Source organism: Mustelus asterias, unplaced genomic scaffold (genome assembly GCF_964213995.1).
Source record: "Mustelus asterias unplaced genomic scaffold, sMusAst1.hap1.1 HAP1_SCAFFOLD_1411, whole genome shotgun sequence".
In the NCBI taxonomy this organism is placed as follows: Eukaryota; Metazoa; Chordata; class Chondrichthyes; order Carcharhiniformes; family Triakidae; genus Mustelus; species Mustelus asterias.
The window spans coordinates 11,467-39,284 of NW_027591356.1; the positions used below are offsets into that span (position 1 = coordinate 11,467).

General features: G+C 43.0%; 1 protein-coding gene across 1 annotated transcript in view; it reads right to left on the reverse strand.

Annotated features, from left to right (window-relative positions):
* Positions 1 to 650: 650 nt before the first annotated feature.
* Positions 651 to 27,818, reverse strand: part of LOC144488252 (V-set and immunoglobulin domain-containing protein 2-like) — a 44,029-nt gene continuing 16,861 nt past the window's right edge. The window contains exons 3-7 of the mRNA XM_078206288.1: positions 26,865 to 27,072; positions 20,196 to 20,366; positions 16,608 to 16,727; positions 8,779 to 8,917; positions 651 to 1,256 (exon numbers count right to left, since the gene is read on the reverse strand). Coding sequence (XP_078062414.1) covers positions 1,142 to 1,256; positions 8,779 to 8,917; positions 16,608 to 16,727; positions 20,196 to 20,366; positions 26,865 to 27,072 — 753 coding nt within the window. The 3' untranslated portion in view covers positions 651 to 1,141. The remainder of the gene's footprint in view (positions 1,257 to 8,778; positions 8,918 to 16,607; positions 16,728 to 20,195; positions 20,367 to 26,864; positions 27,073 to 27,818) is intronic.

Genomic DNA, 27,818 nt, shown 5'->3' on the forward strand with positions numbered 1-27,818 from the left:
TTGTGACAAGCAAAAGTCAGGTAGTTTCTATCAGAACCAACTGCTCCAAGGCTGCTCCCCTGGGAACATCCTCATTATCAGTTGACAGCAGCATTGTCAGAAACTAGGAAGAGACCCCCTCCCACATTTTCAGAGAAGCATAACCAAGTGAGGCTAAAAATTGACAAAGGAAGAGAAATCTTGTAATAAATGTGCTTCAGTCATGGCAATATTGTTGATCTGGATACTAGACTTTTCCTTGGAGTCCTCACTGCTAATTAAAGGTGAAGGTAAGGTCAAGCCACCATAGTCCCAGTTGACTATTAGCTGCTCTCTCCTTTGAGGGGTGAGCTGACTAGTGGTGATTTAACCTGAGGGTCACCACACCTCAGGTGAGGGGCAAGGTTGAGAAGGCAGGCCTTCATAAATAACCTCAGCCGGTACAGGAATTGAACCCAATCTGTTGACATTCCCTTGCATCACTGACCAGCTGTCCAGCTAAACCGACCCCCATCACTGTTAATTAAAGAATGGTTGACAGCACTTTCTTTGCATGTGAATGTGGTCTACTCAAATCTTTAGACTGGCATCCCCCCCCTCCCCAACCCCTACTCCCTCCCAGCTACATCTCTCCGCCCCCCCCCCCCCCAACCCCTACTCCTGTCCAGAGCATGTCCCCAAAGTCCTTTTATGTTACAGTATTTAAATGGAATGACAATAAAACTGCATAAAAATAAAAATGGTTTATTAAGACACAAGAAAAGATTGACTATTACAAATTATGTCAAAGTCTCCTCCTGCAAAATGCTCCAAATTGCAAATCAACTGGGAACTGAAGCTAAGGTGTCCATCCCCTGAAGAGAATTTAGTTCCTAAGGCTATCCAATTAACAGTTCCATCTCAAAATAGTGAGCCTATTAATAGGTAAGTTTTTAACTTAATTGCTTCTCCAGTTTCAGTGATCTCCAACTGGAAGGGACTGATTGTCTACTGGATTCACACTTAGTAAAACTCAGCTTGGTATAATAATGACAACTTGCAGCAAATTGCTTTGGTAGCACACAGCCAACAATTATAAAAGGACAATAAGAATTTTTTTTAGAAATTCAACGTCTTCAGTTCTTAATTTTGTGCAGTTCAATACTTGAGATTTGAGTGGGGTTTAGACAACAATATTATATTTTGAATTCATGCTGTTTGAGTTGGTTTCCCGACTGTGTACAGATGATGCCAGTAGATTAGAGTTTGCTTCTTTACCAGGAGCCACTGCATCCTCTCTGAAAACAACATAGTAAACCATTAAAAAGTTGTAAATACCAAATAGTTCAATACCAATGTTGAAGGATGCCACATTGTATTTTATCTGTGGATTCAGAGTCAGCCATTTAATTGAATAGTTCACGAAAGAAAAGTTCAAATGTTTGTTGACATCAATTAATCTCATGGATAAAGTTTAGCCTTCACTATCATTCCCAGACATTCATTATTTCATGTAACATATTAATTAAGATCTCCATGTGAATGAAAATAATTTGGAGACAGATGGATAGCTGTAAGCAGACAACCTGGCTTCAGACTGTGAAGCATAAACCAGAGGACACAAGTTTAAAATTAAATTTTTGATAGAATTAGATGCAAGAAAGGTCTCCGACATTAAAGGAACAAACTGGCAGCAAAAAGTAACTCAGGCTGCGATAATTTTTTCCCCTTTATTCTTTCATGGGATGTGGGTGTCACTGGCAAGGCCAGCATTTATTGCCAATCCCTAATTGTCCATGAACTGAGTGGCTTCCCAGGCCATTTTAGAGGGCAGTTAAGAGTCAACCACATTGCTCTGGAGTCACATGCAAGCCAGATCAGGTAAGGATGGCAGATTTCCTTTCCAAAAGTGAACCAGATGGGTTTTTAGAACAATCGATAGTTTCATGGTCATGGACTGAGATTTGCTTTATATTCCAGATTTTATGAATTGAATTTAAATTCCACCAGCTGCCCTAGTGGGATCAAACCCATGTTCTCAGAGGATTGGCTTTCATCTCTGTATCACTAATTTAGTAAGAAGTTTAACAACACCAGGTTAAAGTCCAACAGGTTTATTTGGTAGCAAAAGCCACACAAGCTTTCAGAGCTTGTCTCGGCATGTCTCGGCACTCTACACCAGCATCCCCCATGACGATGGCATTGCTGCAACGGCCTCAGTGCTCAGCGCCAACAACTGCCAGTTTCCAGATGCAATTTTACATCTCATCCGCTTCATCCTGGACCACAATATCTTCACCTTCAACAACCAGTTCTTCATCCAGACACACGGAACAGCCATGGGGACCAAATTCGCACCTCAATATGCCAACATCTTCATGCACAGGTTCGAACAAGACTTCTTCACCGCACGGGACCTTCAACCGATGCTATACACTAGATACATCGATGACATTTTCTTCCTTTGGACTCATGGTGAACAATCACTGAAACAACTCTATGATGACATCAACAAGTTCCATCCCACCATCAGGCTCACCATAGACTACTCTCCGGAATCGGTTGCATTCTTGGACACACGCATCTCCATTAAGGACGGTCACCTCAGCACCTCACTGTACCGCAAGCCCACGGATAACCTCACGATGCTCCACTTCTCCAGCTTCCACCCTAAACATGTTAAAGAAGCCATCCCCTACGGACAAGCCCTCCGTATACACAGGATCTGCTCGGATGAGGAGGATCGCAACAGACACCTCCAGACGCTGAAAGATGCCCTCATAAGAACAGGATATGGCGCTCGACTCATTGATCAACAGTTCCAACGCGCCACAGCGAAAAACCGCACCGACCTCCTCAGAAGACAAACATGGGACACAGTGGACAGAGTACCCTTCGTTGTCCAGTACTTCCCCGGAGCGGAGAAGCTACGGCATCTCCTCCGGAACCTTCAACATGTCATTGATGAAGACGAACATCTCGCCAAGGCCATCCCCACACCCTCACTTCTTGCCTTCAAACAACCGCACAACCTCAAACAGACCATTGTCCGCAGCAAACTACCCAGCCTTCAGGAGAACAGTGACCATGACACCACACAACCCTGCCACAGCAACCTCTGCAAGACGTGCCGGATCATCGACACAGATGCCATCATCTCACGTGAGAACACCATCCACCAGGTACACGGTACATACTCTTGCAATTCGGCCAACGTTGTCTACCTGATACGCTGCAAGAAAGGATGTCCCGAGGCATGGTACATTGGGGAAACTATGCAGACGCTGTGACAACGGATGAATGAACACCACTCGACAATCACCAGGCAAGACTGTTCTCTTCCTGTTGGCGAGCACTTCAGCAGTCACGGGCATTCGGCCTCTGATATTCGGGTAAGTGTTCTCCAAGGTGGCCTTCGCGACACACGACAGCGCAGAGTCGCTGAGCAGAAACTGATAGCCAAGTTCCGCACACACGAGGACGGCCTCAACCGGGATATTGGGTTCATGTCACACTATTTGTAACTCCCACAGTTGCGTGGACCTGCAGAGTTTCACTGGCTGTCTTGTCTGGAGACAATACACATCTTTTTAGCCTGTCTTGATGCTCTCTCCACTCCCATTGTTTTGTTTCTTAAAGACTTGATTAGTTGTAAGTATTCGCATTCCAACCATTATTCATGTAAATTGAGTCTGTGTCTTTATATGCTCTGTTTGTGAACAGAATTCCTGAAGAAGGGGCTTAGAGCTCCGAAAGCTTGTGTGGCTTTTGCTACCAAATAAACCTGTTGGACTTTAACCTGGTGTTGTTAAACTTCTTACTGTGTTTACCCCAGTCCAACGCCGGCATCTCCACATCATCACTAATTTAGTGACATTGCCTAATTAGAACCTTAATAATAATTAGAATCTTAGAATGATGCAGCACAGATGGCCATTTACCCCATCACATCTATGCCCAGTCTTTGAAAGAGCTATCCAATTCAGGGGAGGTGATGGCAGAGTGGTTTGTCACTGGACTAGTAATCCAGAGAAATACTCTGGGGACCTGGGTTCAAATCCTGCCATGGAAGATGGTGTAATTTGAAATCAATGAAGAAATTGGGAATTAAAAATTCTAATGATGACCATGTCGTAAAAACCTATCTGGTTCACTCTGCTGCCCTTACCTGGTCTGGCCTACATGTGACTCCAGATCCACAGCAATGTGGTTGGCTCTTAACTGCCCTCTGAAATGGTCCAGCAAACCACTCAGCTCAAGGGCAATTTGAGGATGGGCAACAAATGCTGGCCTTGCCAGTGATGCCCACATCCCATGAACGAATGAAAAACAACAGTTCCACGTGATCTATCAATTTTCTCCCATCAGATTCATATCCAATTCCTTGATACCACTGAATCTGGTTTTACCACATATTCGGGAATTTCATTCCATATTACAAATCATTGCATACAAAACGGCTTATGTTCTATCACTTATTATCTTGTAATTGCGTATTCCGAGCTCCAGCCTGTAGCCACTTGAAATAGTCACTCCTCATTTACTCCATTCAAGATTTTGAACACACCTATCAAATTTCCTCTGTTTAACCTTCTCTGCTGTTTCAGAAAACAACGTAAGAAGTTTAACAACACCAGGTTAAAGTCCAACAGGTTTATTTGGTAGCAAAAGCCACACAAGCTTTCGAGGCTCTAAGCCCCTTCTTCAGGTGAGTGGGAATTCTGTTCACAAACAGAACTTATAAAGACACAGACTCAATTTACATGAATAATGGTTGGAATGCGAATACTTACAACTAATCCAGTCTTTAAGAAACAAAACAATGGGAGTGGAGAGAGCATCAAGACAGGCTAAAAAGATGTGTATTGTCTCCAGACAAGACAGCCAGTGAAACTCTGCAGGTCCACGCAACTGTGGGGGTTACAGATAGTGTGACATGAACCCAATATCCCGGTTGAGGCCGTCCTTGTGTGTGCGGAACTTGGCTATCAGTTTCTGCTCAGCGACTCTGCGCTGTCGTGTGTCACGAAGGCCGCCTTGGAGAACGCTTACCCGAATATCAGAGGCCGAATGCCCGTGACCGCTGAAGTGTTCCCACTTCCACAGCGCCACAGCGAAAAACCGCACCGACCTCCTCAGAAGACAAACACGGGACACAGTGGACAGAGTACCCTTCGTTGTCCAGTACTTCCCCGGAGCGGAGAAGCTACGGCATCTCCTCCGGAGCCTTCAACATGTCATTGATGAAGACGAACATCTCGCCAAGGCCATCCCCACACCCTCACTTCTTGCCTTCAAACAACTACACAACCTCAAACAGACCATTGTCCGCAGCAAACTACCCAGCCTTCAGGAGAACAGTGACCAAGACACCACACAACCCTGCCACAGCAACCTCTGCAAGACGTGCCGGATCATCGACACAGATGCCATCATCTCACGTGAGAACACCATCCACCAGGTACACGGTACATACTCTTGCAACTCGGCCAACGTTGTCTACCTGATACGCTGCAAGAAAGGATGTCCCGAGGCATGGTACATTGTGGAAACTATGCAGACGCTGTGACAACGGATGAATGAACACCGCTCGACAATCACCAGGCAAGACTGTTCTCTTCCTGTTGGGGAACACTTCAGCGGTCACGGGCATTCGGCCTCTGATATTCGGGTAAGCGTTCTCCAAGGCGGCCTTCGCGACACACGACAGCGCAGAGTCGCTGAGCAGAAACTGATAGCCAAGTTCCGCACACACAAGGACGGCCTCAACCAGGATATTGGGTTCATGTCACACTATCTGTAACCCCCACAGTTGCGTGGACCTGCAGAGTTTCACTGGCTGTCTTGTCTGGAGACAATACACATCTTTTTAGCCTGTCTTGATGCTCTCTCCACTCCCATTGTTTTGTTTCTTAAAGACTGGATTAGTTGTAAGTATTCGCATTCCAACCATTATTCATGTAAATTGAGTCTGTGTCTTTATAAGTTCTGTTTGTGAACAGAATTCCCACTCACCTGAAGAAGGGGCTTAGAGCCTCGAAAGCTTGTGTGGCTTTTGCTACCAAATAAACCTGTTGGACTTTAACCTGGTGTTGTTAAACTTCTTACTGTGTTTACCCCAGTCCAACGCCGGCATCTCCACATCAGAAAACAACCCCAGCTTCTCCAGTCTCTCCAAATAGCTGAAGTCCCTTTTCCTCGGAATCATTCTAGTGAACTTCTGCTACCCTTCCCTAAAGCCTTGACATCCTTCCAAAAATACAGCACCTAGATTTGAATACATCACTCCAGCTGAGCTCTAACTGGTATTTTACAAAGGTATTAACATAACCTTCTTGCTTTTGTACAGAAAGGCCTCTATTTATAAAGCTATGGATCCCATGTGTTTTGTTTTTAATAGCCTTATCAACTTTTCCTGCCACCTTCAAAGGTTTAGGTACACACACTCACAGGACTCTCTGTTCCTGCGCCCCATTTAAAATTGTGTACTTTAGCACATATTGCCTCTCCTCATTCTTCCTAACAAAATGTCCACTTTATATTTCTCTGCATTAAAACTAATCTGCCATTTCACCACCTATGTCTTATTCTTGAATCCTGCTATCATCCTTCTTCCTACTACACTTAAAAAATCATAATACTACCAGGCAGATTCATCACGGTTCTATGAAAGGGAAATTAGTTTTCACCAAGTGCTGGGAAAACTAATGGGCCTAAAAGCTGTCAAGTCCCATGAGGTCCTTAACAGAGGTGGCTGCAGAGATAGTAGCTGCATTGGTAATCTTCCAAAATTCCCTAGATTCCAGAAATGTCCCAACAGATTGGAAAGCAGCAAATATAACACCATTATTCAAGAAATGAGTGAGACAAAAAGCAGGAAATAGGCCAGTTAGCCTAACACATATCACGCAGAAAATGCTAGAATTTGATTTGATTTGATTTATTACTGTCACATGTATTTGGATACAGTGAAAAGAAGGAAAGAAGAGAGTGCAGAATATAGTGTTACAGTCACACCTAGGGCATAGAGAAAGATCAGCTTACTATATAGTAGGTCCATTCAAAAGTCTGATGGCAGCAGGGAAGAAGCTGTTCTTGAGTCGGTTAATTTATTTTAAGGAAGTAGTAACATGACATTTAGAAAATCATAATACTACCAGACAGGTGCATTATGGTTCTGTGCAAGCAAAATTGTATTTGACACATTTATTAGCATTCACTGAGGAAATAATAAGCAGGTGGATAAAGGGGAACCAGTAGAAATAGTGCATTTGGATTTCCAAAAGTCATTTGATAAGGTACCACATGAAAGGTTATGGAACAAGAGTCATGGTGTTGGAGGTGATGTAGAGAGAGATTTGGCAAACTAACAAGAAACATAGTCAAGATAAATGGATCATTTTCAGGTTGACAAACTATGGTGGAGTGCTTCAAGGATCAGTGCTGGAGCCTCAACTGTTTACTATGTATAATGACTTGGATGAATGAATTGTCGTCAAATTTTCTGATGATGCCAAGATAGATAGGAAATCTACCTATATCTCTGATGAAGAGTCATCCAAACTTGAGACATTGGCCGGAATTTTACCATCCCCCCTGCCATGGGAATTGGAGCGGGCGAGGGGCGGACCATGGAAAGGTCCGTTAACCTCGGGTGGGATCTTACGGTTTTGGGATGAGCACGGTCATAAAATCCTGCCCATTACCTCTGTTTTCTCTTCACAGATGCTGTCAGACCTGATGAAATTTTCCAGCATTTTCTGTTTTTGTGTAGGCAGGAAACCAAGTTTTGAGGATGCAATGATTATGCAAAGGATATAGATAATTTGAGTGGCCATAAATTTGGCACCTGGAGTATAACGTGGGAAAATGTGAATTGTTCACTTTGGCAGGAAGAATAGAAAAGCAGAATATTATTTAAATGGAAAGATAATGCAGAATGCTATGGTTCAGAGGGTGTCCTTGTACATGAATCACAAACAGTTAGCATGCAAGTGCAGCAAATAATTAAGAAGGCAAGTGATATACTGGCCATTATTGCAAGAGGGATAGGGTATAAAAAGTAGGCAGCCTTTGTTGCAACTTTGTAGAGCATTGATGAGACAGCACCAAGAGAAATATGTACAGCTTTGATCTCCTTTCTTCAGAGGTACATAGTTGTATTGGAAGCAGCTCAGAGAAGGTTCACTAGTCTGATTCCTGGGATGAAGAGGTGCGTCTTACAGGGAAAGATTGAGCAGTTTGAGCCTATGTTAATCAAAGTTTAGAAGAATGAGAGATGATCAAATTGAGACATGTAAGATTCTGAGGAAGCTTAACAGTTGAGTTGCTGAAAGGATATTTCCCCTTATGGGGGAACCTACAAGTAGGAGGCTGCAGTTTAAGGTAAGAGATCTCCCATTTAAGATAGAGATAGAAGGTATTTCTTCTCTCATAGGATCTTTGAATTCTGTTCCTTAATTTATTTCTCCTTCTGCATCTAATTTGACTCTAATTCATCTTGTTTCCTTCTCTGTCGTTCACTCTGTTTTGTTATCTTTAGATCTCCCTGGTTAAGGCAACAGACTGCTAATCACTTCATTCACCAAGATCCAAGGTGACCAGTTGACCTTACCATTGCTATCAGCTCACTCTTCCTACAATCGGTGGTGAAAAATAATATTGAGCTGAAGGTGAGGGAAAATATTCACCTCACAGAGCACACTGAGATTGCTGGCTCCAGCATCTTATGGCCCAATATACAGATGAAACTGGAGTCCCAGAAGTGAATTTTCTATTCCCTAGCCCAGGAATATTGAGGCCAACTATAAATATCCAAACCTCAGTTCATGTCCAGTAACAGGAACCTTGGAATTCTTCTTTTGGTGGCGAAGCAAGTAGTATGCAACAACTGCAATCAGAATCAGACCCACAAGGGTTCCAATCACAGCTCCGACAATCACTCCAGCCTCGTTGCTGACTGTAAAAGAGGAAGAAAGATCACATACAAAATTCATTGATACTTGAAGGAACAACTAACCAAAACATTGTATCTGGCTCAGATCCAACTCAGACTGATAAGATGGATATCATCTCTTTCTTGCAGATGTATGAGTAATTAATTTTAGTAGTTGTAATCGAGTAGCTCAGAGCTACTTCCAGGTCAGGCAGACAATTCAGTCCACCTTAAATACACCAACACAGAGCAACTGTACTCTTCAATATAGCACCTCATTGTTTCTTAAATTGTTTCACCTCCTTACTTTCACATTCTATCCATTCTAAGTATGATCAATCGCTACAAAAAAATCACCTGATATCCATTCTAAAATTTGTTTTTACCAGTTTGGACCAATGTCCCCTCAACCTACTCCCACTGTTTAATTGAAAATAATATCCCAGATTAAACTTTTGTACATCAATGACTAGCAGTGTATATCCACCAGATGCCTTCCTGCTAAAATGAACAACGGTGCATCAGTGTTTCAGACTTTAATATTGAAAAATTTCCGCAGACACATCAAAAATGCGATCAGACCAAAGATACAAAAATGTATTAAAAAAAAAACATTAGCAATTACCAAATTGCTCGGTCAAGGAGGTGGATTTTGAGGAGGAGCTTGGAATTTTTTTGCAAAACTGAAATTAAACTAATTTCTGCTTATTGATAACTGCACATTTATAATTGTGGTTGAGAACGCTTGACCATTTCAATGCCAATGTGCCTGTATCACTTTACTATTTCACAAAAAGAGATAAGGTTATATTGTCAGAGGTGAGGAGTTGTTTGGAGGAATATAAAGTTTCATCACAAGTGAAAGAAACAATATTTGAACATCACAATCAATTTTATGATCCATCATGCTATGGTGCTGAAATAAACTAAGTAACTTCTTCAGCGATATAGCACTCTTCATGATGAGCAGAAGTCTCGAAGCACTTTTCAGCCAATAAAATGTTACAGTTCATAATTAAAAATAGTCTGCAGGACAAAATTTGCTTGTTACTCCGATACTTGGAGTGCGATGAAGTATGTGCAGATATTTTTTAATTCTTCCATGGAATGTGGACATTGCTGGCAGGGCCAGTATTTGTTATCCATCTTCATTTTCCCTTGAAACACAATGGGTGGAATTTTCCCAGAAAATGGCTAAGGGTGGAATTTTCCTGTCCTGCCCACCATAGGAATCATAGCAGGTGAGACAGAAAATTTGGTGGAACACGTAAAGGTCCGTTGGGCTCGGGCAGGAATTTCTAATCTTAGCTGAAAAATCCTGCCCTAATCAGCTGGTAAAAGATGGGTAGACATATTTTGGTGGACTATTTGCAGTTTGATACCTGCCTCCCCAACTCAAAGCTGTTTTATAATTGGACATTTAGGAATGCTGTTGAGTGCGATATTGATGAACATTTCTCAAAACATCCTTGGAAATATTAGTGTTACAAAATAACACAGAATCTGAAGCAGAATTGGGTTTTATTTAGCCAGAGCAGTACAAGCAGTAGCGGAACCACATCTTGAACATGCCAATGCACCATTCAATGGCAGATTGGGTGGCAATCTTGGCCTCATTGTAGCGGGTCTCCACCTCAGACTCAGGCCTCCCCACTGGCCTCATCAGCCATGACCTCAGTAGATAGCTCTTGTCCCCCATGAGCCATCATGGCAGCCTGTGGTGGTCCTCGAACACCGTGGGAATATCCATTCTCTAGGATGAAGCTGTCATACTCAATACACCTGGGTAGTCAGTGCATGAAATGTGACTTGTAGCCTGGCAGGGAGTCAGATGTTAGTCCCTTCTCCTGCCCTCAGGTTGTCTGTCCTGACTTCTCTCTCTGAGTGATATACAGCCAGCCCTTTGGGCTGGCATGTTTCAGTTGTGAGAGTCCCTCCCGACTACCTGGCTCCCCGGATCATTGACAGCAGCATGTGGCGACTTGGGCTGAGCTCTGTGGCACTCATGTAGACATTCAAGATGGCTGTGAGAAGGCCCTCATTGGGGAATGCTTGATTTCTGGGTGTAGCCATCTAGACATCTGGTGTATACTAGCCTTCAGAAATGGCATGAAGTTCGGATAGAAGAAAGAACTTTCCTAACATCCATGCGATTAGACATTCCGATGCTCATTGTAGGAAGCACTTTAGAATTTATTGTAGTGTGAAGAGCTAGGCTGACAAGGTCCCTTGATTGAGGCAACAGCTGCCGGATACCACTGTTTAAGAAGGGAGGGAGGCAGCAGACGGGAAATTATAAGCCGGTTAGCCTGACTTCGTTCATTGGCAAGATTTTAGAGTCCACTATTAAAGATGAGATCGCAGAGTACTTGGAAGTGCATGATAAAGTAGGACTGAGTCAGCACAGCCTTGTCAAGGGGAGGTCATGTCTGACAAATCTGTTAGAGTTCTTTGAGGAAGTAACAAGGAAGTTAGATAAAGGAGAGCCAGTGGACGTGATTTATTTAGATTTCCAGAAGACCTTTGACAAGGTGCCGCATAGGAGACTGTTAAATAAGTTAAGTGCCCATAGTGTTAAGGATAAGATCCTGTAATGGATAGAGGATTGGTTGACTGGCAGAAGGCAGAGAGTGGGGATAAATGGGTCTTTCTCAGGATGGCAGCCGGTGACAAGTGGTGTGCCTCAGGGGTCAATGCTGGGACCACAACTTCTCACAATATACGTTAATGATTTGGAGGAAGGAACTGAAGGCACTGTTGCTAAGTTTGCAGATAATACAAAGATATGTAGAGGGACAGGTAGTATTGAGGAAGCAGGGGGGCTGCAGAAAGACTTGGACAGGTTAGGAGAGTGGGCAAAGAAGTGGCAGGTGGAATACAATGTGGAAAAGTGTGAGGCTATGCACTTTGGAAGGAGGAATGGAGGCATAGACTATTTTCTAAATGGGATAACGCCTAGGAAATCAGAAACACAAAGGGACTTGGGAGTGATTGTTCAAAATTCTCTTAAGGTTAACGTGCAGGTTCAGTCGGCAGTTAGGAAGGCAAATGCAATGTCAGCATTAACATTGAGAGGTCTAGAATACAAGATGAGGGATGTACTTCTGAGGCTGTATAAGGCTCTGGTCGCACCCCATTTGGAGTATTGTGAGCCGTTTTAGGCCCCGTATCTAAGGAAGACTGCGCTGACCTTGGAAAGGGTCCAGAGGAGGTTCACAAGAATGATCCCTGGAATGAAGAGCTTGTAGTATGAGGAACAGTTGAGGACTCTGGGTCTGTACTCATTGGAGTTTAGAAGGATGAGGGGGGATCTTATTGAAACATATAGGAAACTGCGAGGCCTGGATAGAGTGGATGTGGAGAGGATGTTTCCACTAGTAGGAAAAACTAGAACCAGAGGGCACAACCTCAGGCTAAAGGGACGATCCTTTAAAACAGAGATTAGGAGGAATTTCTTCAGCCAGAGAGTGGTGAATCTGTGGAACTCTTCGCCGCAGAAGACTGGGATCAGGAGTTATGGGGAAAAGGTAGGAGAATGGGGATGAGAAATAAAATCAGCCATGATTGAATGGTGGAACAGACTCGATGGGCCGAGTTGACTAATTCTGTTCCTATGTCTTATGGTCTTATCTGGCGCTTGTAAATGTTAGTAGGACCTAGGATAGAAGGTCGAAAATAAACTACAGAATCTTTCAAGAAGTGTAACCAGTGCAACATTAGCGAGCTTTGCAATTGGCATCGTAGGCAAGGGTCTCAAGGGCCTCTCAGCAGCCAGGGAGAATGCTGGCCACATAAGCCCCAACCTGTGGACCTCCAGCTCCACCAACCACTTCCCCCCCAAGCCCCTGCACTCTTGAAGGCCCCCACTCCACCCCAACCTGCACCAAGGCAGTGGTTGACTTGCCTTTTTGCACCCTGGAGGTTAGTGCTAAGCGGTACTCGCCTCCTTTCTCGCCCTCGCAATCCATGGCGCCTGGACCACACTTCAAGGGAGCAGTAGTGATTTGCGCCCATATAACTTGCCGTTGGAGGCTGGGAACATTCTGGGAAGGGAGATCATCGCGTGCCAAACTCGCTAATGAGACTGAAATCAAGTCAATCTCATGCTAATTTGTCTCAGACCCTTTCTGGGTGAGATCCAGTTTGCACTACTAGAAAGGGACCAGGAAGATTGAAAACCATTTGGCACCAGGCACAAAATCTGTCTTTGGGCCCACATGCAATTTTCCTGAATTAGCGCGATCTGTGCTAGGTGCAACGCAGCAGGAAAATCATGGCTAAAGACTTGCTAGGTCATTTCAGAGGACAGTTAAGAGTCAACCATGTTGCTGTGGGGCTGGAGTCACGACCAGACTAGGTAAGGACGGCAAGTTTTGTTGCCTAAAGCGCATTAATGAACTAGATGGGTTTTTGACAGTGATAGTCAGCAAAGTCACCACTACTGAGACCAGCTTTGTATTTCAGATGTATTCATTAAATTTAAATTTCACCAGTTGTAGTAGGATTTGAACCCCTGTCCTTAGAGCATTAGTCTGGGTCTTTATCACTACACCACTATTTTCTCCAAATATGGTACAAACTTTGACGAAAATTGAAGTCACCAGAGTGGAAGTATATGAACCAGGTATTGTAAATACAAGGGCTATTTTTCTTCAATTGATTGCAGCATGCTCCATGAGGTGGCACAGCGGTTAGCACTGCTGTTTCAGTGCCAGGGACCCGGGTTCAATTCCAGCCTTGGATGATTGTGTGGAGTTTGCACATTCTTCCCATGTTTGTGTGGGTTTCCTCCAGGTGCTCCAGTTTCCTTCCACATTCCAAATATGTGCAGGTTAAGTGGACTGGCCATGATAAATTGCCCCTTAGTGTCCAAAGGTGTGTAAGTTAGGTGAATTAGCAATGGTAAATGCAAAGGATTGTAGGGATAAGGTGAGATGATCTTTCGGAAAGTCAGTGCAGACTTGATGGGCGGCCTCATTCCTCACTGTAGGGATTCTATGGCTCCACAAAACTCCCCTCCTGTTGGTTTTAACTCCTTGCTCTGATAGTGGCCGTGTTTTGCATGCGAACACAGAACTCAGGAAACCTTTCCTTTGTAAAATCAGGGTGCTGAGACCCATTTGTGCTGCCTGCCTTTCCTCCAAATTGCAACAAGATAATTCATCAGCTCAGCAGGGATTGGAAAATGAAACTAGAATCATTCCACAAAAGCAAAATAGTGTGGATGCTGAATGTCAAAAATAAAACCAGGAAACGCTGGACTCCATAGCTCAGGCAGCAGGAGAGAGAAACAAGAGTTTACATTTCAGGTTAATAATCTTGTGTCAGCTGTGACTAAATGTCTCACTCGTTCCAATGCCATGCAACGTCCATTATTCAACAACAGCATCAAATGAGCTGAAACTGAGATCTCCTCCAAAAGTAAGATTATTCGTTGTAAAACATTCCCTCTAACAACTTTGAACTCACAACACTTCAATTTCCATGGATTCTGGACTAACCATACTAACAGAAATGAAAGCATTGAAGAACTCCCAGGTCAGATAAATACAAATGATATGTCATGCAGGTCACTCTTTAGATTATCATCTTTTATTCATTCATGGGACATGGGCATTGCTGGCTGGCCAGCATTTATTGCCCATCCATAGTTGCCCTTGAGAAGGTGGTAGTGAGCTGCCTTCTTGAAACTTGCAGTCTACATGCTGTGGGTTAATCCATAATGCCATTGGGGAGGGAATTCCAGGATTTTGACCCAGCGACTGCGAAGGAACGGCAATATAGAACATAGAAACCCTACAGTGTAGAAAGAGGCCATTCGGCCCATCGAGTCTACACCGACCACAATCCCACACAGGCCCTACCCCCATATCCCTACATATTTACCCGCTAATCCCTCTAACCTACCCATCTCAAGACACTAAGGGGCAATTTTAGCATTGCCAAGCAACCTAACCCGCACATCTTTGGACTGTGGGAGGAAACCGGAGCACCCGGAGGAAACCCATGCAGACACGAGGAGAATGTGCAAACTCCACACAGACAGTGACCCGAGCCGGGAATCGAACCCGGGTCCCTGGAGCTGTGAAGCAGCAGTGCTAACCACTGTGCTACCGTGCCGCCCAAGAGATATATTCCAATATATTTCCAAGTCAGGATGGTGAGGGGCTAGGTGGGGGAACTTGCAGGTGGTGGTTTTCCCATGTATCTGCTGCCCTTGTCCTAGATGGAAGTGGATGTGGAAGGTGCTGTCTAAGGATCTTTAGTGTATTTCTGCAGTGCATCTTGTAGATAGTACACACTGCTGCTACTGAGCATCGTTGGTGGATGGAGTGGATGTGATGCCAACCAAGCGGGCTGCTTTTTCCAGAATGGTGTCAGGCTTCCTGAGTGTTGTTGGAGCTGCACTCATCCAGTCCATCATATTCCTGACTTGTGCCTTGCAGATGGTGGACAGACTTTGGGGAGTCAGGAGATGAGTTACTCACTGCACTATTCCTAGCCTCTGACCTGCTCTTGTAGCCACTGTGTTTATTTGGCAAGTCCAGTTGAGTTTCTGGTCAATGGTAACACCAAGGATGTTGACTGGTGGATTCACAGTGGGTGATGGTTACACCATTGAATGTCAAGGGGGGTGGGTGGTTAGATTGTCTCTTATTGGTGATGGTCATTGTTTGGTATTTGTGTGGTGCGAATGTTGGTTGCAACTTGTCAGCCCAAGCTTGGATATTGTTCAGATATTGTTGCATTTGAACATGGACTGCTTCAGTATCTGAGGAGTCGTGAATAGTGGTGAACATTGTGCAATTGTCGGCGAACATCCCCATTATGCCAACAGCATATTTTTATCTAGTCTCATGAAGCAATCTCTACTGGACCAATATGATATTTCTATTTCTGCCACTGTCTGTCACATTCTAAGTGAGATTGGCCATGAAATCATCAATTACAGGCAGTGTTGTTCACTGTTCGTTGGCATTCACTGGTGATTAGATTTTTATAACACAGGCTAAGCGCACATAATTAGCCATTAGCAAGTGGACTACCTTTCACTTATTATTACATTAGATTCAAATCCCAGAAGTGAAAGGACAGTTTTCTAATTCTCTGCACCAGCTATTCAAAATCTGGTACAACTAAACACATTTATGTTCCGCAGTGGCATGACTTTAGGTGTTAGACTCTAGTCAGCTACAGGTGCAATAAAATCCTATCCTATAGGTACTCTGTAACCCTTTCACAAGTTGGTTCTAATCATGCAGACAATCTCAAATGGTGTTGCGTTCTAAATGAACTAATAATAGTTCATTGGCTGTTGTGACATCATCAAACCAGTTTCGGCAGAGTTTCTGTTTTAGTAAAAACCATGCAAAAAATAATTTTTGAACACAGGATGGTGTTTACAAATTCGATATATTTGGTGAATTGATGAATTAATACCATATTACCATGTCTATGTTTTAATTGTCAAAGTTCTTTTTCCCTCAATTTGCTAATTCTTTGCTGAATCCCACCCACGCTATTCACAAGTTGCCAAAGGGCTGTGAAGTCTTGTTTCCCAAAAAAGAGCAAAACAAAATGACGGTTATATTGCAAACTGAAAGATAGCTCTATGCCATCTGTTTGCTGTGGCATTTGCTCCAAACTATATTTAAGGCTATTTTTTCTGAAAGGATTATGAGACTAAACTCCAACAAAAGAAATCGATCCTTGCCTGTGACTGTGAGAACCAGCTGACATGAACGTTCTCCAAGGACGTTAGACGCCACACATTTGTAGGTTCCTGAATGTTCCATTGTCAGGTTCCTCAGAAATAGAGAGCCTTTATTGGAATCTACAATAATGGAAGAGAAGGAATGACTGTAAGCATCTTGAGTTTTACTTCAAAGAGGTATCAGATGAAGGAATAAAGATCTGTCACTACAGTAGCAAACCACCAACCTCGTGACCCCAGTAGCAGCAGGACTAAACCACTAGGCTCCCACTCAAAACACTCATTGGTTTCAGACATGCAATGTTGGAGTCTTGCTGGCAACTTACTTTGCCGACATTTGAGCATTAAAGAGAGAAGAGCCATACGAAACATACTAAAAGGTTCAGAACAAAATATTAATACTGTTGTGGGTAACTCAATTCTCTACAAAATGATAGAATTCCACATGTTGCAGCAACTAGCACAGAAATGCTAACTCTAATTTCTACCTTCTACCGGCTGGGACATAGCTTCATGGGTACCGGTTATCTTTGGCTATCATTAGTTTCCTTGATGTGTTTGCCTTTAAACATCAATAATTCCATGAATGCTGGCTGCTTTTTAATATCCTATTAGATGGAGAAATAATAAGGGGAGATTATGGCATCATGATAATGTCACTGGACGAGTAATCCAGAAGTCCAGGTTTATGCTCGGGGGGCACAGGTTCAAATCCCAGCATTGCAGATAGTGGAATGTAAATTCAGTTCATTAATAATTTCAATTTCTTAATTTAAAAAATCTGGAATTGAAAGCTGGTCAATAATAGCTGACCATGAAACTATCATTGATTTTTGTAAAAATCCAACTAGTTCACTAATCTTTAGGGAAGGAAGTCTGCTGACTGTACCTAGTCTGATCTATATGTGACTCTAGATCCACAGTAATGTGGTTGATTCTTAACTGCCCTCTGAAATGGCCTAGCAAGCTATTTAGTTCAGAGCAATTAAAGATGGGCAACAAATCTTGGCCTTGTCAGTGACATTCACACCCCAGGAAAGAAGAAAACTAAAAATCTCTCAGGTGTCACACCCTGGCATTTAAAAGAAGAAAGGAAAGCTAGTCTGATTAATGGCAAGATTTTCTGGCCCCCACCCACCATTGGGAATCGTTTAAAATTTACTTCTTAGTGTCACAAGTTGGCTTACATTAACACTGCAATGAAGTTACTGTGAAAATCCCCTAGTCACCGCACTCTGGTGCCTGTTCGGGTACACCAAAGGAGAATTTAGCATGGCCAATGCACCTAACCACCACATCTTTCAGACTGTGGGAGGAAACTGGAACACCCGGAGAAAACCTATGCAGACACAGGGGAGAACGTGCAGATTCCGCACAGACAGTGATCCCAAGCTAGGGATCAAACCTGGGTCCCTGGCACTGTGAGGCAGCAGTGCTAACCACTGTGCCACTGCGCCGCCTGGTTCACTAATGTCCTTTCCTTCCTTTAGGGAAGGAAGTCTGCCATCCTTACTTGGCCTGACCTACATGTGACTCCAGACCCACAGCAATGTGGTTGACCTAACTGTCCTCCGAAATGGCAAGGCACTCAGTGGTAACAATTAGGATTGGGCAACATATGGTGGCCTTGCCAGCGATGCCCACATCCCATGAAACACTTCTCTAAAAAGACACTTAAATTGGCCTCTATGCCCCATGGCAGGAGAATAGAAAAATCAGCCACAGTTCACTTTACTTTATTTATCCAGTACTGAAAAATGCTTGCCAGCTGTGGATAGAATTTGGTTAGCGGTGTTGCATCCCACAGTCAAATAGCAACTCAAGTATGATGAATGTCTGCTTGGAACAACACTCTACCACAACCCATGCCTTTAGAAGTTAGGGGGAGACCTAAACAAATGAAACAGTTGGGGTTGTAGGTTTTGTGAATATATTAGCAATTGACAAGGAAAAAGGTGCTATTAGTATTTTTAGCAAGAACATATCAGTTAAAACTCTGTAACAGTTCTTATTTTACAGTACAGAGACACAGTTTTCTCCTTTAAATAAGTAACAAGATTGTTCCATTGTTCTGTTGTACAGGCTTCTGATTCTACTTCTAATGGATGACATTGAACATGCCTACAGGTTCAGTCGGTGCTGGGTACAAATTAGCACAATCGTTTAAATTCAAGTAAGTACAATGTGCTGACAGAACTCTCAGTTGAATAACTGCACACCATGTGGAGAAGGGTGTGACAAGTGGAGAGATAGCACACTAGTCTTTACATTTGGCTGTCCAAAGAACACAAACAAATGAAAAGAAACATATTTGCGCTTACACAGCATCTTAATTCCTATTAAAGTATCTCAAGCACCTTAAACAATGACGTTTTTGAAGTGCAACACAGACATTATTTTCCCCATGGGTTTGAGGGAGGAATATCCATAGAATCATAGAATCCCTACAGAAATAGGTGATTCAGCCCATCGAGCCTGCATCAACAACAATCCCACTCAGGCCCAACCCCAGAACCCCATCTATTTACCCTGCCAAGCTCCCTGACACTAAGGGGCAATTTAGCATGGCCAATCCACCTAACACATGCATTTTTGGACTAGGGAGGAAACCAGAGCACCCGAAGGAAACCCACGCAGACATGGGGAGAATGTGCGAATTCCACACAGACAGTCACCCAAGGCCCAAATTGAACCTGGGTCCTTGGCGCTGTGAGGCTGCAGTGCTAACTATTGTGCCATCATGCTGAATATTGGTTAGATCACATCAGAATGAAGAGCCACAATCCTGGAATGGTGAGGGGGAGGGCATAATTTTAATTTAACCAGTGCAATGGGATCAGATTGGCCAGGAATTCACACACAACCCAATTTTATTTTCAATTCAAGTTGGCAAGCAGACTCAGGTAGTAGTGGGATTGAATGAACACTGAGACCAAAAAATAGCAATGAAGAGCAGAGGAGTAGGGAATATGAAGGAGAGGGAAAGTGAAAGAAAGATAAGGAGAATTGGGATAAGAAAAAGGAAAGAGAAAGGAGAGGGCACAGGGAATAAAAAAGGGAGTGATGAAGAAGGAATGGATGACAGTGAAGCAGAAGGAAATGATTAAAAATAGGCAAAGGGAATAAATAGATATTCCTGAATTGAGAGCAATGACTTGAGGGGGCGGGGAAGAGGAGAGAAACAGGGATCAATCCTTTATGGGTGTGGAAGTAAGGAAAGTTCCAGAACTAACTGAGTGGGAATCAGGGTAGTGTTCCAGCACACACTAGGAAAGTAGAAAAGCACCAGCTGAATTGGGTTGGAGGGGGTTGAAGAGTGCAAGTATGAAATGTGAAAGTTGAAGGGAAAATGATTCTTGGGAGTTGGATGGGCAACAAGTTTGAGTGTCTCAGTGAGAAGTCTGTGGTGAGTAGACTGTCTTTGTGAACTGGCTGAAGGAGAGTGACTGTTGGGAGTAATTTTAGCTAAATAACAAGCTGGTCATGAAGATGTGACACTCACTGCATGGGCATAATTTCTTTCTTTCTACTTTACTAGAGTTGAGAATTGATTAAGTTCTTCATGATGAGGGACAGCATCCAGCATACCTTGTTTCATGACTCTTGAAGATTTCACAGAGTCAGGGTTAACCTCAGACTTAGCCTCTGACCATATGTACTGAGGCATTGGCTGACCCTCTGCCGATCTGCACAGCAACGTCACATTGTTCCCAATGTATGGTTTACCAATCACTTCACACTCTGGAGTGGATGGTGGCACTGTCCAATGAGAAAGAAGTGGCACATATCAATATCACAAACGAAAGATATTTGAGGACTTAATAATGAATTGATGCAGCAAATACTGTAAGGTTGATTAATGGGATAACAGGAAGACAGAAGTCCAAAGGGATCAAGGCACAGGAAATGGTATGTTGTCAATTACCTTGCTCCTAGCCAATCTGAACCTTTGCTTCCCACTGTTGGACTTCAGTGTCCCACCATTTGCCTTCACTATACACAAAGAATAAACCATGCATTCTAAAGGAGGTGAGATGCATACTTTCCCTCCAATTAGTAACCCACTAGTGATTTTTTTTTCTCAGCGAGTCCCCAGGGGTTTTGTTAGCAGCTCAACAATTAAGAAAGGGCAGACATTTATAGGTACAACTGGAAATTTTCAACTTATATATAGTGGAACAGAATTCACACTCAATTGCAGCAATCAGGACGTTACAGGAAACCGTGGTGCTACAGGAATCTAGGAATTATACGAATATATGTATGATGAGCAGGAGTAGGCCACTTGGCCCTTTGAGCCTGGTCTATCATTCAATAAGATCCTGGCCAACCTGATTGTCACCTCAGCCCCATTTTCTGGCCTACCCTAATAACCTTTCACCCCCTTGTTAATAAATAATCCATTCAGCCCTGTCTTAAAAATATTGTAAGAAGTCTCACAACACCAGGTTAAAGTCCAACAGGTTTATTTGGTAGCAAAAGTCACTATCTTTCGGAGCATTGCTGCTCCTTCTTCAGGTGAGTGGGAGTTCTGTTCACAAACAGGGCATATAAAGACACAAACTCAATTTACAAAATAATGGTTGGAATGCGAGTCTTTACAGGTAATCAAGTCTCAAAGGTACAGACAATGTGAGTGGAGAGAGCATTAAACACAGGTTAAAGAGATGTGTATTGTCTCCAGACAGGACAGTTAGTGAGATTTTGCAAGCCCAGGCAAGTCGTGGGGGTTACAGATAGTGTGACATGAACCCAAGATCCCGGTTGAGGCTGTCCTCATGTGTGCGGAACTTGGCTATCAGTCTCTGCTCAGCGACTCTGCGCTGTCATGTGTCGTGAAGGCCGCCTTGGAGAACGCTTACCTGAAGATCAGAGGCCGAATGCCTGTGACCGCTGAAGTATAAAAATATTCAAAGACTTTGCTTCAACTGCCTTTTGAGGAAGAGAGTTCCAAAGACTCACAACTCTCAAAGAAAGAAATTCTGTCTTAAATGAGCGACCACTTATTTTTAAACAGTGCTCCCTAGTTCTAGATTCCTTCATAAGTGGAAACATCCTCTCCACATCCACCCTGTCAAGACCCCTCAGGATCTTAAAGGTTTCAATCAAGTCGCTGCTACCTGAACATAGACTGGGACAGTGGCAGGATAAAGGGTTGAGAGGGGCAAAAAGTTCCTAGATTGTGTTCATGAAAGTTTTGTGAAGCAGTATGTGTCTAGCCCAACAATAAAGGATACACTGTTGGACCTGGTTCTTGGAAATGTGTTAGGCCAGGTAGGTCAAGGCCGGAATTTTACCATCTTGCCTGCCCCAGAATTGGGGTGGCCAAGGCTCGCAGAATGGCATTCTCCGTTGGCCTCGGGCGGGATCTTACGAGCCTCAGGCGGGCAAGGCGGTAAAATTCTGGCACAAGTGTCAGTGGGGAAACATTTAGGAGACAGTGATCATTATATTGTAAGGTTTAGGATGATGGTAGAAAAGGACAATAGGCAATCCAGAGTGAAAATAATTTACTGGGGGAGAGCCGACTTCATTGGGGCAAGAACTGAGCTGGGCCGGTTAGATTGGAATGAAAAAATGGTGGGAGAAACTACAACTGAAGAATGGGCTACATTCAAAATAGATATAGTCCGGACAAAATCAAGCTATATTTCCTTAAAAGGGAAAGGTAGGGCAAACAAATCCAGAGCTCCCTGGATGAAAAATGAATTTAAAATTAAGATAAGGAGGAATAAGTGTGCTTGTGACAGGTGTCAGGTAGAAATAGAGTTGAAAACCAAGGGGAATACAGAAGGCTCGGGGGTAAGGTGAAAAAGTACTCTAGAGAAGCAAAAAGGAACTATGAGAAAAGATTGGCAGCCAGCATTAAAAGGGGAATCCCAAAGTCTTCTGTAAGCCTATAAATAGTAAAAGGCTGGTCAAAGAAATAGGCCCAAAAGGGGACTTTACACATGGAGGCTTGCAGTGTGGCTGAGGTATTAAATGAATATTCTGCATCCATCTTAAACAAGGAGGTAACTTCTACCCAGAGAATGATGACAGAGGAGGAAACTCTGCCCCTAGAAGTGTACTAAATTGAAAAGGAGGAAATGCTGAATAGACTAGTTGGTATTGCATATTAACAAAGCACCAGAACTGAATGAGATGCATCCAAGGATATTGAAGGAAGTGAGACTGGATGCTGGCCATAATCTTCCAGTCTTCTCTAGACTCAGGGAAGATACCAGAGGCATGGAGAATGCAAATGCCACATCCTTGTTCAAAACAGGTTGTAAGGATAGCCCAGCAATTACAGGCCAGTCAGTTCAACATCAGGAGCAGGCAAGATTCTAGAAACAATTATTTGGGATAGAAATAGTAGAAATGGAAAAATGTAGCTTGATTAGGAAGAGCTAGCATGGATTTCTAAAGGGGGAATCATATTCAACCAACTTGGAATTTTTTGAGGAGGTAACAAAGGGTTGATAAGGGTAATCCTGTTGATGTGGTGTGCATGGACTTTCAAAAGACATTTAATATAGTGCCACACAACAGACCTGCAAGAAAAGTTATAGCTCAATGAATGAAAGGAACAGTAGCAATGTGGACACAAAATTAGCTGAATAACAGGAAGCAGAGAATAATGGTCAATGGGTATTTTTCGGGCTGGAGGAAGTTTTGTAGTAGTGTTCCCCAGGGGTCAGTATTGGGACCCTTGCTTTTCCCAATATATATTAATGATCTAGATCTTGGTGTGCAGGAGACAAATTCAAAATTTGCAAATGGTACAAATTTGGAAGTATTGTAAACTGTGAAGAGGACAGTGTAGAATTTCAAAAGGAAATAGTTGATGGAGTGGGCAGATAGGTGGCAGATGAAGTTCAATGTAGAGAAGTGTGAGGTGATGCATTTTGGTAGGAAGAACATTGAGAGACAATATAAAATAAAGGGTAATGTTACTAAGGGGTGCAGGAGCAGAGGGACCTGGGTGTATCTATGCATAGATCATTGAAGACGGTGGGACAGGTGGAGAGAGCAGTTAATAAGGCATATAGTATTCTGGGCTTTATTAATAGGGACATTGAGTACAAGAGCAAGGAAGTTGTGCCGAACTTGTACAAGACATTAGTTAGATCTCAGTTGGAATATTGTGTACAGTTCTGGATGCCAGGCTCTAAGGAGGATGTGAACAGATTGGAGAGAGCGCAGAAGAGGTTTACAAAAAAGGTTCCAGAAATGAGAAACTTCAGTTATGAGGATAGAGTGGAGAGGGTGGGACTGTTCTCCTTGCAGAGAAGAAGGCCAAGAGGAGATTTGATTGAGAAATTTAAAATCATGAGAGGGATGGACAGAGTAGATAGGGAGAAACTGTTCCCACTCTTAAATGATCAAAAATGAGAGGGCACAGATTTAAAGTGATTTGCAAAAGAAGGAAATGTGATGTGAGAATAAACCTTTTCACACAATGAACGTTTCGGATCCTGAATGCACTACCTGGAAGTGTGGTGGAGACAGGTTCAGTCAAGGCATTCAAGAGGGCATTAGCTGATTACTTGACTGGAAATAATGTGCAGGGGTACAGGGAAAAAGGCAAGAGAATGGCGTTAAGTCATGATGCTCCTTTGAAGAGCTGGCGCAGACATGATGGGCCAAATGGCCTCCTTCTGCTCGGTAATAATGTTGTGATTCTTACAAGTCAAACCTGTGCAACCTTTCCTCATAAGACAACCCTCCCATTCCTGCACTGCTTCTAACGCATTTATATCTTTCAATCAATATCTGTGCAGTATAGACACTAAGCATCAAGTCCTCTGGCTGTTCACTATCAGCCAGGAAATAATATGTCCCTGAGACGGATACTAAAAAACATATTTTAAAAATCACTGAATGCAATTATAACTTCAACATTCCTTCCTACTAACTTCTCAGTAATAGTCACCCAGAGTCCTGTCAAAATAATTTTATTACAAAATTATATATTAGATAAATATATATTTATAAAGCTGACAAGAACAACAATGTTGGAAAGTCCCTGTTATTTTTACTCTCCTTTCTGATTAAACCTCAGTAATCTATTTATTAAAGGCTAATTCTAATAGTCATTCTGTTGAAGTATTGAATTTTCCTGTCTTCTTTCCTTTGGGATCGAAAATTGAAGCACAGAAGGAGGCCATTTGGCCCATCATGTTTGTATTAGCTCTCTGCAAAAGGAACTAATCTAGTCCCACTCTCTTGCTCACACACAAAAACAGAAAATGTTGGAAAATCTCAGTAGGTCTGACAGCATTTGTGGAGAGAGAATAGAGCCAGCTCTGACAAAGGGTCATCTAGACTTGAAACATTGGCCCTATTCGCTCTCCACACATGCTGTCAGACCTGCTGAGATTTTCCAGCATCCTCAGTATTTGCCTTTATCCCACTCTTGTGCTGTTCTTTGTTCTTTCTCTTCCTGCACCTAGTGGTGCACAAGGCGGATTTTTATCTTTCCCCACAATTAGTTTTTCCTGGAATCGGTTGCCAGCCTGTCTCAAGGGGCTTATAGCTTGAGAGGTACCACTCCATCTCAAGCACAGCTGACCAGGAGTCTCTCCCACTCTTCCTGCCTGCCCCTGATGTGTGTTGGAAGGATTTTACAGGTTGATATTCAACCTATTGACTGTGTTATGAATGCACCTTCCTTGACCATCAAGTCCTGAGGTGAGACTTTAAAGTTTATTTATTAGTCACAAGTAGACTTACATTAAAGCTGCAATGAAGTTACTGTGAAATTCCCCTACTCGTCACACCCCGGTGCCTGTTTGGGTCAATGCACCTAACCAGCACGCCTTTTTAACTGTGGAAGACGACCTGACCACCAGGAGGAAACCCACACAAACACGGGGAGAACATCCAGACTCCGCACAGACAGTGACCCAAGCCGGGGTTCGAATCCGGGTCCCTGGCACTGTGACGCAGCAGTGCTAACCACTGTGCCACCATGCTGCCCTTGAACCCAGAACTTCTGGCTCAGAGGAAGGGACGCTAATCACCATGCCACATCTCCAGTCCTTTTCCTGGTAGTCCTGCGTATGTTCTCTCTTCAGGTGGTGTAGCAGGGGATACAGAAATCCCTGCTTTTTGAGACTATTAAAACAAGTAGATTAGTTTAAAATAGGGACCACAGTATGCCTTGTATATACCAAAGGTATCACAATGTGCCTCACATATATCATACAGAGATATTGTCTGTATAAACACATATATAATCATTTTTGAACCAGTATTGAAGATTTAAACTGTATTTTTGTATTTTCTTGTCAGGTTTGGCCTACAAGCAATTCATCCCTTAGCATAATGGGAAATAAGTTTAATTAGACAGACCACATTCTTTTGGAACAATGAAGCATGGAGTGTATGCCCTATTATCGGGGCAGGCCAGACAGCTACAAGCAACCAAAATTGTTGAAAGGAATGGAAGGATTTAGCTTCTCGCTGTAATGAATAGCTGCAATTCAACCTCCACTGATAAAGGGACAGAAAACAGACTAGGAAAGATGACTCCCTTCTTGTTCCCAAGACTGCAGGTGTTAGGGACGACCCTTGAACCTACCAGATTTGCGTAGGTAAGGTTACTAGGCAATGGAGGCGGGGGGAAGAACTTCTGGGTTCGGTTGACCAATGAATTCCTAATTCTGTTGGGAGGTTGAACCCTATTGCCAAAGTAAATAAAGTGTATTAATGTAGTTGGACCATCCAGCTTGGATGACAGGTTGGGCAGGAGGATCAAATCTTCAGAAATGTATATCTGTTGTGCTCATGTGATGTAAGGTCAGAGAGAAGTTGAAATCCTTTGACTATCTCCCAATGCGTTGGTCAAATAAAGATCATCTTTAACTGCATACTGTCTTTCGCATGTCTTTGTGTTTACTGAGAGCGGCTGAATACAAGACCCCCCCCCAGTGGGACACCCAGAGAAAATCCCCTGACGGGTGGTTATCCAATTCCCTTTTGAAAGCCATGATTGAATTTGTCCCATCACACTCTCAGACAGTGCAGTTCCAGATTCTAACCACTCACTGTTTAAAATTATTTCTTATGTCTCCATTTGTTCTTTTCTAAATCATCTCAGATTGATATCCTCTGTTAAATTAAAGATTCATTTCACATGTTTAAGAACAAAACCTTTTAATTTAAAAAATATTTAGCAATTAATTATTCCCAGTACAAGGGACATGTAATGGTGCAGCGGTTACAGATTAACAAGGTAATAAGCCTCAGAGTATTAGTTATTCTCCTTACCTCGGACAATTAAATTGATAAATGCCTCACTGGGTCCAGTAAAATCAGGAGGATTGTTTATATCACAGGAATACCGGCCAGTATCTGATGACCTTGTGTTTTCAATTTTAATTGATGCATCTCCATTTATTGGTTTCGGGTCAACCAATTGGATTCGATTGGCTTGTGGTGCAAGTCTGTACGTTTTCCCATCAGCATAATAAAGGATCTGAGCAGATAGAATATTATTAGAAATTTATCTGTTGAAAAGCATGAATAATAAAGCCCTCAGTTCCATAAGTCTCAGGAGTGCCCTTGTAATATCACTAGGTCATGCATCTCCTTGGCCTATCGGGTTAAAGGATCTTAACCCAGGCTTCCACTCCTAAGCAACTGCATTGCAACCAAAATCTTTCCCATTGAGTTTCCTTCCTCTATAAGAAGTTTCTCAGCCTCCAACTAATAATGTTCCATGTTAAAGTGAGCTTACGAACTCCAGTAGGATAGACACCAACTTTGTGCCTATTAAACGAGTGCTGGAGGACACTAGTGCTCCAAACTGCTGAAGCGCCCTTAAAGAAATGTTTTCATTATGACTGGATTATTCTCAGGCTGTGTCAATGCCACATCTAAAATCGTAACCTATCACTGAAATATTAGAAGTTTTGATGTTATATCCTCAAAGAGGCCAAGTTACCCTAACCCGTATGTAAATGCATACATCTCATCTGAGACCATGGGTAGAATTTTAACTATCGGGTTGGGGGGGGTGTTGGTGGGAACAGCTTGTGGGGGTGGGTGTTGGGGCGGGTGGAGGATTAAATCCCCAAAAGATGTCGGTGGGCAGAAAACCTGACATGATCCTGCCATGAGCGGGAAACTCCCTCCCCCTACCCTGGAGCTGTTGGGTCAGATATTTCAGTAATCAATTAATTGACACTTTAACAGCCAATTACTGTATTTCCCAAGATGGGG